This window comes from Enoplosus armatus, chromosome 8, assembly GCF_043641665.1.
Source record: "Enoplosus armatus isolate fEnoArm2 chromosome 8, fEnoArm2.hap1, whole genome shotgun sequence".
NCBI lineage: Eukaryota > Metazoa > Chordata > Actinopteri > Centrarchiformes > Enoplosidae > Enoplosus > Enoplosus armatus.
This window is the reverse complement of record NC_092187.1, coordinates 3,649,290-3,670,558: the sequence shown is the minus strand read 5'-3', so window position 1 is coordinate 3,670,558 and position 21,269 is coordinate 3,649,290. Positions and strand designations below refer to the sequence as shown.

General features: G+C 40.3%; 1 protein-coding gene across 1 annotated transcript in view; it reads left to right on the top strand.

Annotated features, from left to right (window-relative positions):
• Positions 1–21,269, top strand: part of cfap74 (cilia and flagella associated protein 74) — a 51,137-nt gene that overhangs the window by 10,975 nt on the left and 18,893 nt on the right. The window contains exons 14-21 of the mRNA XM_070910906.1: positions 6,326–6,392; positions 7,193–7,282; positions 7,622–7,804; positions 7,983–8,109; positions 9,665–9,780; positions 11,219–11,341; positions 11,454–11,575; positions 17,751–17,879. Of these exons, the coding sequence (XP_070767007.1) occupies positions 6,326–6,392; positions 7,193–7,282; positions 7,622–7,804; positions 7,983–8,109; positions 9,665–9,780; positions 11,219–11,341; positions 11,454–11,575; positions 17,751–17,879 (957 nt within the window). The remainder of the gene's footprint in view (positions 1–6,325; positions 6,393–7,192; positions 7,283–7,621; positions 7,805–7,982; positions 8,110–9,664; positions 9,781–11,218; positions 11,342–11,453; positions 11,576–17,750; positions 17,880–21,269) is intronic.

The following is a 21,269-nucleotide window of genomic DNA, read 5'->3' as shown; positions in this document are numbered from 1 at the left end:
CTGCCTCCAGTCTTTGTGCTAAACTAGGAGACACATGACCTGGACCTAAACCCTAAATTGACCTTGATTTTTTTGAAAACACAAAAAGGTGTAATGCCCAAATAGTTGAACTGTCCCTTTAAACTGTCAATCTACTATTCTTATGGCGCGCTTCACTGAAAATGCCCTATTGAGGTTGATTCTACATGTTCAAAATGTACAGAGAAAAGAAGCCAGAAAATCCAAAAGCCAAAAATTTCTCTTTGTATCACAGTGGGACAGATCAATCTCTGTGGGGGCAAACATACATAGTATAGCTTCAAGCAGCCCACCAGAACCTAAACTGAATCCTATCTGAGAAAAATATGGAAATTCCTCTTCACAGATAAAAGAGACACCCAAATAAAGATACAAAATTTAACACAGTTGTTGTTCAGTGGCATTGCTCCATTGTTTTTTTCTCATGGGTTAGTGTATTATAGTTGTTTTGAATATCTAATGTAGTTATTCAAACTTGGGTTTAAAGACAACGCCAGAGATAGAGGTGTTCACAACAACAAATGTTACAGCTCCTATGAACTTACTATATGTTGAACTGCTTAGATTATCACATGGAAACATCTGCTCATGTGTCACCACTTAGGAATTTAATGCAACCACTTCTTGTCATTTTAAAAAGACGATGGAGTGGACATGAAAGCAAAGCCTGTCCTCCCACATATGGATCACCACGCTCGCAGGTCCTCTTATGAGACTCAGCTCAGTGAGTCAGTCTACGTCTCTGCTATCTCCTCTCTCTCAGCCTGCCAGCAGCCCACAGGCCGAGTGGAGATGCATTGTTCTCCAGGTCACTCACTGTGTATCACTTTCCCATCAGCTCCCCCATGACTTGACGTGGTTTCTTTATCTCTCTTCTTTCTGCCTGACTGAGTGAAGAGTCTCCCAGGCTACAGCAGGGTCAGCTGGAAACTACTGATGCTGTTCTTGAGCCTTCATGCTGGACCACTTGTCTGCCCGTATCACCTTCTAGTCCTGTACATGTGATCTTAGCTCACATGTAGCAAACATGCACTTTCATACCAAATGTGTGACTGCACACATACTGTAGAGTGTTTCTATCTCCCCGTCATGTTACTGAAACACAACAGTACACTCCAAAATATGTGTTGTCATGAGAAAGAGAGATGATACTAACAACAAATGCTGCCTTTCATTCACACAATTAGTATTTATAAATAGTATTAACAGCGTGACTATGTATCTTGGAAAAGATTAAAAAAATGATTTTCTTACAAATGAAAAGTTAAAGTCATAAGCTATAAAGCACACACTTACTCAGTTCAGTACAATCAGGGGTCTTGCTGACAGCCTTACATGGTCAGGTATGAACAGTATCTTATGGTGGCTACTACGTATGATGCTGTTGGATGGCCACCTCCCTCACCCCCGACATTTTATTCACTTGGCGGTTGACAACATTTGTTATGGGAAGAACGTTGAAAATCTGAACTCACCAGATGGTAGGCAATCTTCTGAGTGATTTATGAAAAATGACCTCAGGCAGGTGGAAAGTAATAAATTGCAAAAACAAAGAAAGTTTTCAATACAAACCATGGCTGTAATCAAAACCGCCTGCTACATTGTACCGACAAATGCAGTATGTAGTACATACTCCTTTTCATATTAGTATGCAGTATGAAACTGTCAAATCAATTTATTTTGCAGTATGTCAGGTCAGGCTTAGCTAGTTTCTGGTTTGGAAAGCAGAGGTAATAATGCAGGTATTATGCCCCTGCCTTATGAAAGTCAGAACAAACCTTTAAGTGAGGCCTTGTAGATCTAATTTGAGTGAAGATTTAGTAACTGGGTTGCTTATTTCTCACCTCAACTTTGCTCAGAAAGAGATTTTGTTGGACTTCTAAGGTGAAATGAGTGAAAGTTCCACCACAACTGCAACAGGATAATGGACATAATAGGAATAATATAGTTTGGTGTTTGAAATTTAAATTATGCTTACACACACTGACAAATTCAACCTACAATATTGAGATTAGTCGTGACAACTGCAAAGCCTTCATGGCTCTCCCAGCGGAAAACATTAGCACAGCAGGAGAGAGAGAAAAGTGAACCAGGAACACACTGGGCTTTTTCACACCAGCCCATGGTTCCCTGTACGCCCCCTGAATTTCTAAAAATGGCTTCCCATCCCCCCTACACCCCCTCGCCCAGCGTATATTCATTGTGCATTTGTGCCAGAATGGGCTCTGCTGTGTCTTTTCACTACTGGGACAAAACCCACAACAGCCCAGCCTTGCCAGACTTGGTAAAAAGCCATTGTATAGAAGCTGTGTTTTTGCAATTAGTGTCACTTCCTAGCGTGTATTGTAAATGACTGGCTGAGAGGAAGACACCCCTGTGTGGACATACAGACCACACAGGGGTGTCTTCCTCTCACCCAGTCCTGAGTTAAATTGGAAGATAAAGCCTAAGACTGTAGTAGAAATGGTGATACTCGGCAAAATCTGAGGGTGCGATCACACCTACAGTTTGTTTAATTTGGTCCAATTCATGCTAGGATGGGGCTTTGTTTTGCATCCAGTCTGTGGAAGTTCATTAATGACAAAACTGTAAAAGGAACCTTCAAGTTCAACTGAAATTATTATTGGCTACAGTATACAGTTGTGGAGGTCTCCATAAGGACCCAACCCCAACTGACCTGTATAAAATCTACCTAAAGCTAAATGTGCATAAATACATTTTCAGTTAAGAGACCCGCTTAGAAAGGGACCCAAGGATAATTAGAACCAATTCAAAATACAGTCAACCAAAATAGAAAACAGATTCAAATGTTGAGAGAACACCAACACTGGCAACAGCATAATGCACCACAGATTAGCAGCAGTACGTAATCAGAACTAATAGCGAATCCACTTAGATCCATTTGGGTATTAAACATATCAACACAAGACCTGTGGCAATATAATGGGACCCTACCCGGACCCATCAGATTTAATATAATTTCATCCGGCCATAGCTGGTCCTGGTTACTAGGAACCAAGATGACCTACCTCTACAATACAGATCTACTTTGTAAACATGTCCTTTGTTCTCTTTCTCTCTTTACCATGAAAGTCTGTACCATTTCATGGCAAGTATAAATGTCGCCATTATGCTGGTACCTGGGAAAAAGTGAAGGGATCAAAGTCAGTCGGCTTCGTCTCTGGTGGATCATGAATGTCTGTGCAAAATTTCATGCCAGTCCATCCAGTAATTAGTGTGGACCAAAGTGGTGGACCCAAGTGGTGGACCAACCAACTGACAGGCTTACATTGCCATCCCAAGGGGCACGCCGCTAGCGTATCTTCAAAAGAGTATCAGACTTTGAATGCAACCTACATTAGCTTCCAATCTAATGTCTCCTTATTTACAGGTATGGAGACTTGTCCTGTGTTGCACCTTTGATCGCTGAATAAGCGATCAAACAAACATCAATCAGCAAGCAGAGCACTTCCAACATAAGTAGGCAGGCTAGATATACACACTGAACAGCTTGACAACTAGCAAATGCCCACATTAGTCAGCTAAGATGCAAAAAATGGTGTGGTCCTCATTTTCCAGTACCACCACTAACAAAATGCTGTCTGTTCTTGGCTTGAAAGCTACAGTTACCAGTGCAAGTGCACTAGTGTAAGCAGTGTTTACATTGTGTCTCTGTGCATGCTGGTTCAGCTGTCAATCAAAGAACGATGTATGCCGTCACTGTCCCACCCACTCCGAGGCTTGGAGGATAAAGGAGCATAAAGTATCTCCAAAAATCTTATCTCCTATATTTTTCAGTATCTCCTTTTTTCTTCGTTTCAGTAAAGACATATTAAAAACACATTTGAAGTTCACTTTTGATATGATTTTTGACCACGTAAAGGATTGCTTTTGTGATTTCCGTTGGACTTTTAAGAATTCTGAGCTTGCAGAGAGAGATTTGTAAGCACATATCAAATCTTCAGAGCAAGCAATAACAGAACTGTTTGCGTGATAACTGTTTTGATCCCATCCCCCAGGAATTACGTCTCAGTAGAGCTTTCTTTGCTTGCTATAGTCAAAGCTGTGTGATCTCAGATTCACCAGACATATGTATATTATGGTAGAAATAATTCAATATGCAAAACTGCATTTGTGCTTTATATCCTATAATAGGCCCATGTTTCTTCTTTCTGATTAAAACCAATCCACACCTCAAACCACTTAAACACATTTTCAATAGCTCAAATACCACCATTCTCACCTGCCCACAGAACACCAGAAGGAAAACAATCTGTAAGGTTTGGATAAATTAACCTAAAAAGCATGGCTCTTAAATAGTTCCTAAAACTACAGTGCAGAAATACGCATTATGTTGTAGCTACCAGATGTAAAGAGAACAAGATTCGACTTCTGTGAAATAAGTGCTACAGAAAGAGTGATTGATTTACTGTTGGAGAAGCCAATGGGGAGCATCCAGAATGTATAATAGAACACACGGCATAGTCAGAAATACTGTACAGCCACAGTCTCAGCTTCATCACTTCAACCTACAGCAGTGGATATACTCAACAATATGGCCTGGTTTGCAGCACTTTATATAGGGCTCTAGCAGGCTTTTTCAAACACTGCCTCACTCAGCATTTAATCCCAAGTGAACTGTTCTATTTTTTCTTCACGTGTCTCTTCATACCACCTGTCTTGAAGCTAGGAAAGAAGGATGGTACCAATAAGGAAGGACATTAGCCACATAAAAAAAAAAACGAAATTCTGTCCAATGTGACATTTATAATTACCACCAGATTTACCCAACCAGGTGGAATCCTTTCATACATTTCCAGGTCACAGTGGTGAGCTGGATGGCAGCTTCAGCCCGCCGGCTCCAAGTTCTTCACCTGGCAGCTGGACCAACAACCTCAAACGACTTGCCCAAACCAATCATAATGGTCCATTGCCCACTGGTGTTCATGATACTATGCACAGATTGCTGATGAGGTTGTAGTTTTATTGTTTGTCAAAGTCCTTTTCTATGTAAACATTCCTTTTTCAAGTGTGTGCAAATATTGAGTTTCGGTATTTTATGAAATGTTTCTAGCTATCCAACAATAAAGCATAAAGCACATTTTGAGTTCATTCATTTTGAATAATTCTTTGTGCTATAGATAACATCAAGTCATCTCTGTTTAGAAGGATAAATCTTTTTGGCAATAACATAGGCCAAATGTACTTATTTGGCACTCAAATAAGTACAGTAAAATATACATAAATTATTTAAATTTCAGTTTTCAGTTATTAATCGCTGCATGCTGTCTCTATCTATTTTGTAGAACACTAGTATTCATTCTCCTTCTTCACAGAGTTTGAAAAGTTGACATAAGAAAACAAAAAACAGTAGTATGGAAAGTCCTCGTCTCGTACCACCTTCAGGCCAGATATCTTTGGCACAAAAGATATCTCTATCTGTAACAGAATGATACGATTACCAAGACCTAAAAACAAGGTTGTTTGGCTTCCATTATGTTCTGTAACTGTAGCTGCTTCCTAATTATGCTCATAGTTGCATGTTTCTAACTTTTTGTTTGTCTATTGAATTTTGAGAATCCTCCGTGCCTCTCTGGCTGGCTGCCTGATATATTCTTATTGATCGGCCCTCTTCTTGTGTCTCTGGAAGGGCGGCAAGTTATCAGTCTCCTCGGGGCAGCATTAGGGTTGGTGTAAACATGTGATGTGAGATACACATGTTGCTTTCAAATAGCTCACAGACCTCATGTTTTTTTTTTTTCTCGTCTCTAAATAAACTTTCTGCTATGGTTTACAGTGCGATGACCACTGACCATTCTGTTTTGCACTGCAGAGTTTGTATGTGGAACAATAGCTTATATCTTTTCTTTGTTTTCTGCGCCGTGCAAACTGAGCATCAGGTTGACTTTTGACCACAGCTTTCACAGTCTTTCGCTTATCCACTTCACTCTCTGGTGATCCATCACACTTAAGCATTTCATCTGAAGCTGCTGATCTTTTGTTGAACACAGCATATTCTTTACTGCAGACGCATGTACATTCTGTGTTGCTTTAAAACCAAAATGTTATTGCTGTGCATGTGTGAGGCCATGCAAAGACTCATACTTGATGTACTGACACAAAAACAAACACTGCTTTTATATTGTGTTGCTAATCAGAGCAATGTTACCTTCATCGTATCTGTGTAATATCCATTTTAATAACCATAGCAACAGCGTTCTGCTTTCCATATGCATTGCATTGCATTTTAAACTCTATCAAAAATGCACATTTTCTTATTCATAACTCATTGTGATTTGTGTTTCAGCTTTGAGCCTCCTGGCTCTTTGTCTACTGGGATGTCCTGTGACATGCAGGCTGTTTTTCAACCTATGGTTCGTAACACCACACGTCAGTTTAACCATCTACACTGCATGTTACAGTTAAGAGACTCTAGTTTCAGATCTGCTAAAAATTCTAGTGGTTTTAACCCCTTTTGAGTCTGATGAATGTACCAGGTAAAACATAATCTTGTCAAATTGACAGACTTTTAAGGAGGCATGTCTGTGCAACTGTCATATACATAAATGCCCATAATGCTGTATATGATTCTACACTATTCTGCTTTATTTGATTCACAGTTCATATTGCTTTGTGATGAACCTTCAATCTATTCCTTATTTTTTATTTTTAATACATTTCACTCAGTAGCACATTTGTTGTTATGTGTGCTCTGTAGTCTAGCACATTGGATTTGAAATGAAATAATGCCCACAAGGCTAAGGTGCTGGCCTTCAGGTTTGATTTGAGGGTGTCCACATCCACATCAGGTGAACAGTGTCAGAATTACACAACGGACTCTCGACTTAATTCTGTGCCTTTGTATATCGTATAGTCTTGGACTTGTTGCCATTATGAACTGTGCAAGGCAACAAGGCACAGAGGCCTGAGATATTCCCTGCAGCACCCTGGGGTTTACATACATGTGTCCTTGTGAAAAATGCCCCTCACAAGTCGTTTTAGGGAGAATGAACTTCTCAGAAAAGAAGGAAGCATAGATTTGTGCATACAGCTTTCTATTTATTCTCATTAACCAGTTTGATCTAACATCAAACCTTTACTCTGACTTGTGTCAATGCCCGGCAGCCAACGCTGTTATGAAGCAACACATTGTCCCATTATCTGATCCCTGCAGATCAACGAGGACCTGGAAGGAGAGGTCCAGTTTGTATCAGCTGTGGGTGCCTTCTCTGTACCCGTCAGATGCACCATCAAGAAATGTGATGTGAGTAGCGTGCCGTGGCCAATCTATTATTGTCTTCAAAGGACAATATTTTCTTGCTATACATGTTATTGTTTGCTAACATTCCAGTATATACAACATGGATTTTGTTGGCCTATATAGTTGTAGGTCACTAATAATGTAGTAATGATAGTATAGGAATAATAGGAACAATAATCACACCGCACCCTATTCATCCTTCCATAGAAGAACAACTCTAACTGGCCATCTGTCCCAATATAATAGTCTCATTTTGCTCTGTATCTTATTTAATCAATTCATATATGTAAAACTATGTACTCACTGCTGATGCTACTGTATGTGAATGTATCTTCTCTCTAGCTGGAGGTTGACAGCCACTTCATTGACTTCGGCTCGCATGTGGTGGGCCAGACTATTTCACGGACTGTCACCTTGGCCAACAAGGGTGCACTGGCCACCGTCTTCAGCCTGGACACCTCCACATGTCCCAGTCCAGAAACTAGCCATGTCCAGATGCCATCCCAGGTCTCTGCCAACACGTGCCACATGTCAGATTCTCAATCTGGACTTCAAGAGTTGCTGTTTCTTTGATGGCCTGATGGAGTAAATTTCAAATGAAAATTAGAGAATTTAAATGTGGGGTTTTACAGCAGAACTGGAGATAGGCATATGAATAAACCATGTATGAAATCAAACGTATGCGTGTGTTGTTGTTGGCTGACAGGAGCCAAGCAGTCAAAACACAAGCTCTGATGACCAGAGGAGCTCTGCATCCATGGGCGCCGGGGAACTCCAACCAAAGCAAGGGAGTCAGGAGCTCTCTGAGGCGTTGCAGCACGAGCAGCCAGGTAAAGCTATTCTGCATATGCACACACACACAAAGTTATTATTTAACTCCAATTTTGAAATAGAGTTCTGCATGGATCTAAAACTGAAACCTGGACATGTACTTACATCATCCATCTGAACCGGGCTGGTACTGTCAAATTTGGTACTGTCTCTTTGCCTTTTCCCACTGGGCATTGTATACCGGCTTGCAAGCATGACAAACATGGACACAGAGGATTGGCACAGTCAGAAGAAACAACCCAGATCCAGTAGCAAAACTCTCAACCAATCCCAAAACCAATTTGGTCCAAGCTGAAATATCTCAACAAATAATGGATGTACAGTATGCATGAAATTTTGTACAGACGTCCATGGTTTGCATACAATGAATGCTCACATTGGTGGTCCCCCGACTTTTCCTCTAATGCCCCCATGAGGTGGACATTTATGGTTTTGAGTCTCAACAACCATTAGACCATTAGATGGATTGTCATAAAGTACTGAAAAAAACCCAATGCTGACTAAAAGTCTGCAATAGGATCTATTTTACTATATTTGAACACATTTTGCCCTATGATGTATTTTTTAAATATATTGAACCAACACCCTTCCTGAAGTGCTTTGAGTTGCCTAAACAGAGCCGTGATCATGCCTTATGCTTTTTAAGTTAATATTGTAAAAAATGTAATAATATACTCTTTTCGCTGTCATGTTGATAAAAGTATAATCTGAGCTGCATTTTGCTACCTACTTAACATATTGTCCAGTACAGATTAGCTGTATTTGAACATAATCTGTCGGAGACAGTGTTTTGGAAAGCAGCCTGTGTAATACAGGAATTTTGTCAGTCCTCACTGACAGAATCTCTTCATTTGTTAGGACATTTGGTCCTTGTGAGAACAAAAGTAAAAAGAAAACACAGACACAGACAGAAAGCGGAGGGTTCACCTTGCTCTCACAGCTGGTGACAAGGAGGCATCTCTCTTTAATGTTCCCTCAGATCGGAAGTCTTCATCGCTGCACTCAGCACTTTCCTCCACTGATGCTTTGATAAGCTGCTCAGTCTTTTGCCTCTGCTCTGCTGGCTTTGGAAAAGACTGAGCCTATTTTTTTTTCATCACCATTGTTGGTAAAGACTGTCCAATCTTGGCCAAATTCTCAGGCTGCTGACAGTAGTTGTTTAGTATTTGTTTCTTATGTCACAGATGCCTCTTGAACTAATGACCAGATTACAGATTGGCATCAAATTGGGTGTACCCAATAATGCTCCCAAGAGGAAGAAGAGTTTATTTTTCTAGGCTAAACCGTCAGGATTATGATAAGCTACTGGATCTTCATATCCCTTACTCGTATTTACACACTATTTAAAGTGCACATTAACACTGCCCAGGTACCCATGAAGAAAGCTACTGATTTTGGTAACCATCATGGGCTTTCCCTCACTGCCACCATGAGGCCAAATGTTGGCTCATGAAACTATTTTTTTATCCACTGGGCAAGTAGACCACTCAACCACTCAACAATAAAAATGACCAGGTTTTGCCTTGTGTGTGTCTCTGTGTGTGTGTGTGGCAGTGTCAGAGGCATCAGCTACAGGTCCAGAAGCTATTTCTGATGCTAATGTGTCCACCAATGTGGATGCCCAGATGTACCACAGCCAATCAGACTCTGGTGACATAAGTCTAGGAAATGTAAGTATCGGGTCCTATTGCACATACTTATACTTATTTCTTACAGTAACACAGTTACTTTGGTGATACCCTGACTTTTCATCTACAGTCAGGGTGGAGCGGGTTGGCGGTTTGACCCCCCCCCCCCCCCCCCCCCCCAATGGAGGCCAGCACCTTGCATGGCAGCTTGGTCAACATCTGTATGTGAATGGGTGAATGAGACCAAGCTGGGAACTGTTAAGGTTGAAAAGGGCTATGTCAGTGATTATTATTTTCCAAAACTTTATAAGTTTGTGTTAAGTGCTAATTAGCAAATGTTAGCATGCTAGCCACTGTGCTTAAGTACAGCCTCACAGGGCTGCAAGCATGGCTGTAGACTCTTTGTCTTCTTGAGATACATATGGACTAAAGTGTTGGTGAGAAAGAATGTTTGACCTGAAGGTGGCACTAGACAAAATGTCAGGGATCACCAAAATCATTTAGGGATCAGTTAGTAATCACCCTCTTGGGACCATGAATAGCCATATCAAATTACATATCTGTCTGTGTGGTAGTTGTTGGAACATCTCGCTCAGGATCAAGGTGATGACCAACAACGGATTAATCGACATAACCACCCCTTCTGCTACTATGGAAATCACACAATGAATTGCTTTTGATAGATCTTACCCCAAAATATTAGTATCAACCTGTGTAACTAGAGAGACACCCACTTTGTTTCTGAAGAGACAGACTATTATATCTGTCTGCAGAAGACTCTCTGCCTCTCTGTCTTGTTTTTAGCACTGATGCTGTGTGTGCCTTGTGGCCCATGTGAAGTTCTGGAGTTGTTCAGGGTTCATTACATCTCTCTGGTGGGGGGCTAATGGTGCCTCGTCTCACCCCATGCGCTTGTTATGGCTGTGTGTATTGCATGTGCCTGCATGCCCCCGGCTCGATCATTGTCATTTTGACTGATACTTTCACATTGTGTGGTTGAAGGCTGCTGTCTTAAATGGCAGATTATCCATCAAGCTATCATGCATGAATGGCTCACTCCTCTCTTTTGTTTTCTATTATTGCTCTCACCACCTTGGTGCTTTGTAGCGAAGCAGACAATGCACACAGCTTTTCACTGTAGTTTGACTGGAAGCCTTTTGAAGTTGCACATCTGAGAGATTTCAGCTTCCCCCATATGGATAGAGATGGTTTTGTATTGTGAAATTAAAAGGTTAAACTGTGTCCTGTGTGCACTAAATCAGCTTCAAAAGTCAAACAGAGAAAGCTCAGTGAAAATATGTCATAGTCTGATCTTGCATTTAGTGGAAGCGTCTGATGTTCATTTCTAAAGTTAACTGCTCATTTTACATTTGTTTAGTAGAATTTCCTTCAACAATACAGGAAATTAAATAAAATGATGAAATGAAAAATGTTTCAAAATGTAATGTTTGCTTGTCTTCCATCATGTACTCTCCTTCAGGTTAGAGGGGGGGAGATTAGACCTTTTGAGAGCGTCAAACTGGAGGTGGTATTCACTCCAACCATTCCTGGAGAGGCCAAACTGGACTTCCAAATCAAATTCTCCGACTTAACCAGCAAACCAGTAAGACACACCATGTTCATCATCAAAGATAAGGGTAGTAGTAGCCATAGATTGGTTGGTTTTATTCACTACAGTGTCATTTCGTGATTGAAGGTGTGTTGGTATCAAACAGATACCCATCCAGGTGAGGGGTGTGGCAGTCAGCGTCCCTGTATGTGTGGTCCAGCCCAGCATTGACCTGAAGATCTGCATGTTTGACCGGCTCTATCAAGACAGTGTCATAGTCCAAAGCAGGTGGGTCCCAGAGCCTGAGATGGCTGACAGCTGTGTCATATATGTAAAGTCACGCTTGACACAGAAATGTTCTTGAGCACCTGCACTGTGGCAGTCATTACTTATTAATGTGTAATCAAAACACCTCAACTACAGAGTCTAAGTGAATCCACGCAACAACACACTGATTTAAGTCTATATTAACAGTACTTGCTGCACTACTGTTTGTGCACTTCCCCTATTTGTTAATGAAGTAAAAGAAGAAATACCTACAGTGCATGCATAAATAACAAATTTGTCAAACAAACCATGAATTGTTTAGTCTTAAAAGTTTGAAGTAAATTAGATTTAAATTAAAAAACACAGACAAACAAACAATGCCAAACAACTGCCTGCCTTGTTAGCTCATTTTCTGTGTCATACTAAACACCAACAATGAATTTAACCCAATGGAGTAATACACCAGAGACATTTGAAGAGTCTCCCTGTCCCTGTAATTGAATAAAAATAGTTTTATATCCCTTGCTGATGTCCAATTGGTTTACACTTTAGAGGGAGCCATTTACACATTATCCAACTGCCTTGTTAGAACAGGCAACAAAATCAAATTAATGGATGTGAGATGTCATTTAATACCATATTAGTGTCACTTTAAGTAATCACCTGTAACAGTTAGAGACAACATTGGTTCAAGGACGAAAACAGAGTGCCAAGAAACTGTGTAAAGCCCTGTTTGCACGGTTTGATAGAGTTTTAACAATGTTTTGTATTCAACTGTACATACAAGTCTTTTCTAAGAACAGTTATATATCAGTTACTTTCTAGGAAATTATTTGGAAGTTGTCCATAAAATAAATTTGTTTTGTTTATGAGTTGTAATCATGCTAGAGATGGGCCATGTATGTAACAGAATTTTGGGACTGACAGTCATTTCCCAAAGGAAACAGCACAGTAGTTAATTGCAGGACTAGTTTTAGCTTTTACACGGCAATTTACTTAAATGAGCCCACCAGGTGCACACAGTCTGTAAGAACAACTGATATGACAGATTGAGACCAAGGTAGTCGGTCTCCAGGTAAAATTCATCCTTTGTATACCGACAATTGGTGCATAGTATGTTGTAATAATGTTGTATATCATTGGGAAAACAAATGCTAGAAGAAGGTTTCCATATGACACCTACCCTAAGGCACCAAAACTGTACAGTTGCAAATGCACCTAAATAGGAAAGTTGTGTTTATTTGCATGCCAGTTAACAGAGTCATTATGACTATCACCACTTTTATAAATGGTTTGCAAAGCAACATGAGGCAAATTATGTCCTTTGAAAGAGACAAAATAGCTGCTCTATTATTTGTGGATACATCTTGTCACAAGAATGTCTATAATGTGGCAATCTGTATAATTGTGTGACTGCATATGCCAAAAACTAATTGTATTGGCAAAGGGGAACACCAGTCACGAATCCAAGCTAATTAAAAGGGATGGACAGGCAAAAATAACTGCAGACTGTCTGTTGTTTCAGCTAACAAGTCTTGAACCAACACATCTTAGATGTGAACATCAACATATCCATATAGTGTGGATATATGACAGCAACAAAACTGAGGTTGTCCAAAGGCAAGGGATAGTCTGCCTACTCAATACTTTATATAGCACCTTTCAAAATACAGCTACAAAGTGCTTTACAATAAAAACAAAACATGGTAAACACAAAGAGAAAGAAACAAAGTAAAAGCCATAAAAATGAACACATTATAAATCCCAAAGACAGCACACCTGGTAGAAAGGTGGATAGGAGAGTCAAGTCATGCAGAAGAAGATAGTGAAGCACCATACACTGACTCAGCACTTTCTACAAGCCACAAGCTGTAACAACCAATCAAAAGTGGAGTCAAATCAAAAAATATCTGAGAAAATTGCAGACAATGATTGATGAAATACATAAAATGAAAAAGCATTGCATCTCAAGATCCTTAGAAAACCAAAAAAAAAACAGAATGTAGAAATCTTTACATCATTACTGCATTATTTTAGAGAATATTTATTGCACGTTTATTATAATGAACTACATATTAAAATTGCAATATTTGATTGGCTTTATGAAACCACTCAGCCCAGTGAAATGACTGCAGAAGTGAGTGGCGCATGTCATGTTTCCATTTTATTTGATGCCATGCTCCGAAACATCCTTGGAATAGAGTTTGGAAAGTGGCATGGACTGCTGATGTAGCATGCTGGCTTATCTGCTGAATGCAATACTAAGGCTCCCTCACATGCTACAGTCTCTGCCAAAACGGGCATTTTCACAGAAAACGGGCTCATGGAAATCCCTTAAAATTGACAGGGCCAGCTTACCTTTCAGCTGGCCCAACGTAAAACTCTCCGCCTAACTGCGCTCAGAGCCAAGCGCCGTATTGAGATATTCAACAACTGTGCAGACATAATAAAATAGAGATGTATTAGCTGATAAAAGTTCCTAAACAAAGGATGATGTAAGGGACCAAGCAGTAAGCTCACATCCCCACAATCCTCTTTGGTCCATGCAATAGCACAGCACAAAAGTAAATCCTTTATGATTATGGATATGATGCATTATGATGAACACATGAGGTTAAGAATACACCGGGGGGCAGTAACATTTGCAGGCGTGTGGTCCACCACCTAGCCAGTCATTGTGTCACATCATGTGGGGGAGGGAGTGCATGTGTGGGTGTGGGGGATTTGTGACAGCTGCCATCTGGTGCGCTGGCACACCAGCACACGTGACAACATGACGATGACAGCATCAGTGTGAACGGCAGCTTTTAAAGTAAAAAAAAAAAAAAAAAAAGAAATGTTAATGCTTGCACCAGCAAACCATGCAATATGTCACTCTGCCTCCAAGACAGCAATTTGAGCACAAAATAGCTTGGCAGGCTTTTGGGGGGAACAATAAGAGAGCTGCTGCTTTCATCACACAATTTGTCACTTTTTCCTTTGAGTAGATGAGTAGATATCCCACAAGTCCTCCTTAGTTTGTGACAGATTTTTTAAGAGAACAGTACAAAGCATAACTGAATATGTCTCTCTTGTTTGTGAGCCAGTGATTTAAATATTACTCCTACTAATTGAAAGAGGCTTTAGAATGTGTAGTGTTTGACTTTTGCTTGTGAGCCAATGATTGGAATATTGTGCAGACAGTTGGCAGAGTTTTTCTTTTGGGAACAGTGTGTTGTGTTTTTTTTATTTCAAACACTCCTCCACTGGCACCTGCTGGGGAGTTGAGCATTCCTGCCCAAACTCAGGCCACAAAACACCCAACCAACCTTTTTTGTTCCCTCCACAAAGCCTTCTGTCCTCGATATATCTCTGTTTATTCTATTTCTGATATGCCTACTATACCCTGTCTTAGTCCAGCCTGGGTCCTGTGTTATTTGGCCTGAGAAATGTGAGTGTATTTTTGATGTTAGAGCTGATTCTAGAAATATAGTTGCTAACGAAAAACCTTTCCTACCTATCCAGCTGGCTATTTTGAAATATATTACATTGTATAAAGCAGATAGAACTGCATTATAGGGACGGTTGCCTATATCCCTTGCTGTGAAGGCTTGGTATCCCATGAGTCTTTGGAGTACATGTGGTGTGAGCAAGCACAGCCACCTGGCCCTTTCAAGAAAGGGCAGAGGCACTGCTGTAGCCATGGGCACTCAGAGTCCAGGCACTTGGTTATTCAGCTCTGCATGTAGACTCAACATTTGCAATTTCTCTGCTGCATGACCTGATACAATTGCCACTAAACCTCAATGATGAGTGTCATTATCAATATTGCTCTGACAAAAGTTGCAGCTTTTGGGAATATAACAAAGGCAGTAAAAAGCTATGTTGTTCATGCTGCTTCCCATTGTTTTTTTTCAAGATCATTTTTTGGCATTTTGCCTTCACTTGGCAGTTGACAGTGTAGAGATAGTCAGGAAACATGGGGAGAGATATGGGTATGACATGCAGCAAAGGCTAGATGAATGTCTCTCACTCTCAAACTTGCCCACGAAAGGAATCACGTCAAGCTCAAGTTCCAGTGATAGTTCTTTTATTTGAAATAAACAACTAATATATATTGGGTGTATTTGTGGTGTAGAAGTCAGTTATACCAGCAGCATAGTAGCATAATAACTACAGTCCATGCAGGGCTTTGTCACTTAAATATAAACATACCTCATTTTTGGGCACACTGAAATGATGTTGTTGTTCTTCTTGGGAGGACAGTCTCTCCACACCAAACTGGGAAAACCTTTTCTGTATGGACCTTGCTTTGTGCAAGGGGGCATGTTTATGTTGAAACAGGAAAGGGCCTTCCCCAAACTGTTGCCCCAATTTTGGAAGCACTTTGTTGTCTGGAATATTTTTGTATGCTGTAGCATAAAAAATTCCCTGAATTGGAATCAAGGGCCAAACCATGAAAAGCAACCCCACACCACAATTATGAGGGCAGGGTGTCCACATACAGTACTCTGATAATGTCAGCTTAGAAAGATATCATATCCAAGGAAATCCATTTTGGAATCTCATTGTTTCCCTGAATTACAGAAATCAGCATTTGTTTTGACATGTAAATCTACGACCAAATGAAACAAAAATATTAGTATAATGTTAAGATGACATAATCTGTATCATAGTCTTCTTTATCCCAAGGAAGTAATTATGTGGATTGCTGTAAACTTGCCTTTAAATCATTAAACATTGCTGGTCAGTAAAAAATAACAGGATCAGCTAAATGCCCCTGTTAATTAAACTGCCTAATTGCCCTAAATGATTATGTATCCATGAATATTCCTCTGAGAGTGATTTGAAGGTTATCACTAGGCCAGAATAAAGATAGTGACTTGATATCCCCCAAGTGTCCCTGAGAGTCCTTGCCTCGGGGAAACAACCATCTGGTTGACCGCGCTGTTTAAAGCGGGTCATTTCATTTGAGAGGGGAATCGAAAAATGAGGGGTCCCTCAGTCTATTTGGCCACAGCGCTCTCATCGCTCACCTTTGTATCTTTGAGGATGAAAGCAGACTTAACAAAATATTATCACTGTATACGCATATCACCTCCAGCAAACAGAGCGTTTTTTCAGCATGTTTGTACTGTCATCGTTTTATGAAGGTGTGGGAGTGTGGGCTGTGGTTGGATGTGTTGGAGAATTCCCAAGGTGAAGAGCCATTTATATCACAAGCCTCAGCTATAACTGAGGCTTGTAGCCACAGGCACAACCATCTGTTGGAGCTCCTGGAAATTGGGTCACCTAAATGATATGGACTTGGGGTACATCACTCCATACAAGGCAATTTCTGTATGTGTCACTCAAACAAAAATCTCTGTCTTTGCTGAGTCCCGAAGGGGTTAGGGGTTTGCCCTGAAATGTCCGCTGGGCATAGCACCTGGAATATATATTCTTTGTTGTTGCTGTCATATAAACTGAATGTGTTCACCTAATTGCTACTGTTGTGTTGTTTATGTCTGTCTACATCAATAGCCATGCCAGCGATGGATTACAGGTATTCTATTGTATCACAGAGCTAAAAGGTAGAAGAAGTTCTTTGTACCTCGGCCTCTGAAACACAAAAACTACAGTATCCAAACGCCAGAGACTGGAGTTCGTGTCCATGTCCCGAATGTTAACTAAGCCTAACCATATCTTTAACATTTGCCATAACCAGGACCTTTCTATAACATTAGCTGTGCTGTAGTTTCCATGTGCAGATATTGGAGGAATAAATTATCTATAAAATGTTGTTGGAGTTTTGCAGAATTATCCAATATCAATAGCAATAGGGTTGGATTAACCAAAGGGGTGAGTATCCTCGTCACTGTTTTAAATTAACATGCACACATAAGAATTTAAATTGTGTTTAAACTAATGGCTGTTACATGGCAGCAGCTTTTTCCACTAGTAGTAATGTTATCCCATGGCTGAAGTAGTGCCACATCAATTTCTATCTAAATAATTTAATTCCAGACAATAATTATAAGGTATCGTAGTCTTTAGCAAGTGGTCATGGCATATGTTTGGTGATCGCCTCCAGGCATATTTTCCTTCACAGTTTTCCTGTGCCTGTGCACAATTTTTCAAAAAACAGTACAGATCATCCTGGATTACTCCTATTGTTAGAGGAATGCACTCGGTGTGTTAGCATTATGCTAATGAAACCTTATCTTTTGCACGACAGAGCCAGCACAGCCTTGAAGCTGACCTTTGAGGTGTGCCCAGAAATGAGGAAACACATGGAGATCCTACCAAAAACAGGCTTCATCCAGGCTCAATCAAGCCTTAGCGCCCAACTCAAGTTCCTGCCGAGGTAAGGAAGGACACACACAGGATGCAATGATAATGAAATCACTGGAGCATTCATAATCTTATTTTAGACTGTAAGCTTGTTAAGATTCTATCAACCTTCTATGAAAGTGAAAACTGTGTCACTTCAAAGGAGACTTGTCATATGTTTGAGCCAGGCTTGCAGTTTTGTGACTTCCCAGCCGCTGCTTCTTCAACAAAGGAGAAACCTACAGCTTTCCTGTTGAAGAAAAACTGCTATAGATTGCACACTGCGCACAGAAAAATCTGGTTTATGGGCTCTTGGAAGTAGACAGAGGTGTTAGTAGTACAAAATAAACCAGTACACCATTACACAAGGACCATTGTTTCTATCAATGATAATAACATTGTACTCAACTAGTTAATTGATGTGATCTGGAGAGGCTGCAGCATCGCTAGAAAAGGAGTATGACGGGGAAAGAAACAGGAGCAGTCATAGGATGAGGATTTGACACACCCCTAAGTTAGCCTTAAAGAAATTATAAACCAAAAAGTAGTTAACATTCATCACAATTGACACACAAACTTCCAACTGCGTGCTCTCGGTGCGCTCACTTTCTGTTAAATGTTTCGAATAAAGTGGTTATTGGATTATCTGGCAATCGTCTGACAACTTGCATTTTGTGCCCCGTCTGACTGTGTTGTTGCGATGTCACCACAATTGTTGATGTTTTCCCAGATCCCAGCAATTACTTTGGTGAATACAATCATAACCAATAAAACCACAGATGCAAAAATAAGGCACACGTTGTAAAACAGCCTTTGAGGTAGCAGGAGCAGTCCTCGCGTTAGCTTAAGGGGTAACTTGCTAGCTAGCCACAAAATGCATAAAACTGCATCCACCTCTCCAACTAACTATCCAATTTTTGATAAAAGGGCAGTATTGGCCTCATAAATGTTATAAAACTGTTATATGCTAGCTTCCCTTCTTGTTAGAAGCAAGCTGTGGAGTCTTACAGAGGTACAAATGGCAACAATCTATAGCCAGTCAACACCCAGCGGGTATAAAAGAGTTGATTCAACATACCTGCACTCTGAGTGCAATGGTAATGGTTTCTAATGACTTTGAAGGATGTGGTAATTCTTTCTACAACGATACAGGCTCTATATTTAGATGGAGAGGCAGGAGTTGAACTGTAGTTTGAATGCCAGAAGAGCGGACAGGGGACCCCCAGGGCAAATGTGAGAGGCGTGCAGTATGTAAAAACTCAGCGTGGGCGCTAGTATTCTTCTGCCCGCCCACCTTTTTTCCCTTCTCAGTTCAGCAGCTTTGTGTATTGATAGCTGAGAGGATATTGATGGGAAAAAAATAATAACAGGAGGACATTTTCGTCACACATGACAAAAGTTCGGGGCATGCACTGGTCATCATTCAGCTGGGGGGCAGGAGGGGAAAGTGGGAAAATGTCAGTAATCTGCCTTAGTGAATCAGCAGAGGTTTTAATGCGAGGATTAGAGTACAGCATTACTCGTGCTGCTGCTGAGATGGTGCAACGTTCACAAGTACTAACACAGCTACAGCTACCACCCCCTCCCTACTCCCTCTGTATCACACTTTTTCTCCCTGTCTCTCTCTTTCTCTTCTGTGCTGTCTTCTCCCACTCTCTCACACATACTTCTCTTTCTCTTGGCCTCTCACCTCTTATACTTCTCTCTCTCTCTGGTTTTCTCAGTCTCTCCAGCCCTCCATCTCTGTGCTCCTTCACTTCTCCTCTCACTCTACATCTACTCTGCCTCTCTCTGTTATTCTCACACTCCTCTCATCCCTCTATGCATCTACCATCCACCACTGCTTATATGCTGGCCCTGATTCTGATTACATAACCTTAGACACCAGGCCCAGTTCCCTGTGCTCCCATTGACAACACGGTTGTTCTTAGAGGATAATTATAATTTATTACAACTTGGATCTTGTTTTGTAGGTTTGGCAATCAGCTCTTTCAATTATGCTAACATTGAACTCGCCAAGTGAATTGTGGGGATCTGGGAACAGATTGACATCCAGCAGTAGCCTAATGAACTGAATTGCCAACCCATTCCACTTCATTCAGTGTGTTCATATTAGCATTTATTTTTGTTTGGGAGCAGTTATTATTTTGTCCTAACAATGTGATGTGTCTTCCCTTTTTTTTATTATGACAATTGAAGTAATATGCCAATTTAAGAGTAGTTACAACAACCTGTACAGCTGTGTCAATCTCATCTGCGCTTGTTGCCATTTTTGTGGCAGTTTTTCTGTTGTCAATTTTCTGGCTCAGACACAGGAATATGACTTCAAGGGAAATGAAAGGAATATGCAAGTGCCTCTAAATGGCTCCTAAAGAAATATCTTAAAAACTTTTAACATTGTAACTACGGGCATGTTGTTTTCATTTTTTTTAGTAGTGTACTAAAGGTGTCTATATTTTATATATTTATATATGGGACGATAAAGGAAAAATAAAATGTTCAGTCCCAACAAACCTTTCTTATGAAACTTCCTCTCCATTTTGTGATTTTTGTGCAAATGACCTCACTGGTACTTTTTTACGTATGAACTGGCAGTGTCCTAGCGTTGGTTTTAGAGGTAGGTGTCTCTGTACTTTGTCTCATCTACTAAAAAAGGGAAATATCTTGTCACCTGAAATTATTACTATTGATTGATGATCCTTCTGTGGCATTATCAACCCAACAACGATGTGTCTTACTTTGGGTTCTTTCCCCATTGGACTTGTGCCTCTCATGTATTATCACTCATTCGAGTTAAGCATCTGTTTCTCTGAATGATTAATCCCTGAGTATCTTCGAAAAACCCAAATCAACACTTATCCTGAAGGTACTTCCCGGATCCTAAAAGACTATCTATTTGGGAGGAAAAAATACTCCCATCAGCTGCACAGTAAAAGTAATTGATAATTAATTAGTATAGACAAATATAACTGATGATAAAACTTTAATTTTAGTTCACATCCTATCAATCAAGCAAAGAAATACTATGCCATTTCAGGCAACCATCTTTGTTTGGATTAGAGAACGGGAAATGGTTTAAGAATTGCTTTTATTGTGCTTTTAGTATTCTGGAAATACCTTCAAAACAGGGATAAGTTGTTGAACAATGAAAAAGACGAATACTTTGCTCTATGACTTGAATGTAATGATAATACTGAAAGGCACAAGCTGGGGCTAAGTGAGTGCTATCAGAGCCAATAAAAATGATGGCCAAAGCTACAAAAATAAGACCAGAATTATCCTTTAGGATGCCCTAAGGCCCAAAAGAGTCTCACTTCACAGCTCCGGAAATTCAAACTGGGAATGGAAAATAATTGTGTTTCCAGCACGTCAGCGAGCTGTGTTCCTGTATGTCTCATCTGTGTCATGGTTGGATCTCTCCTTC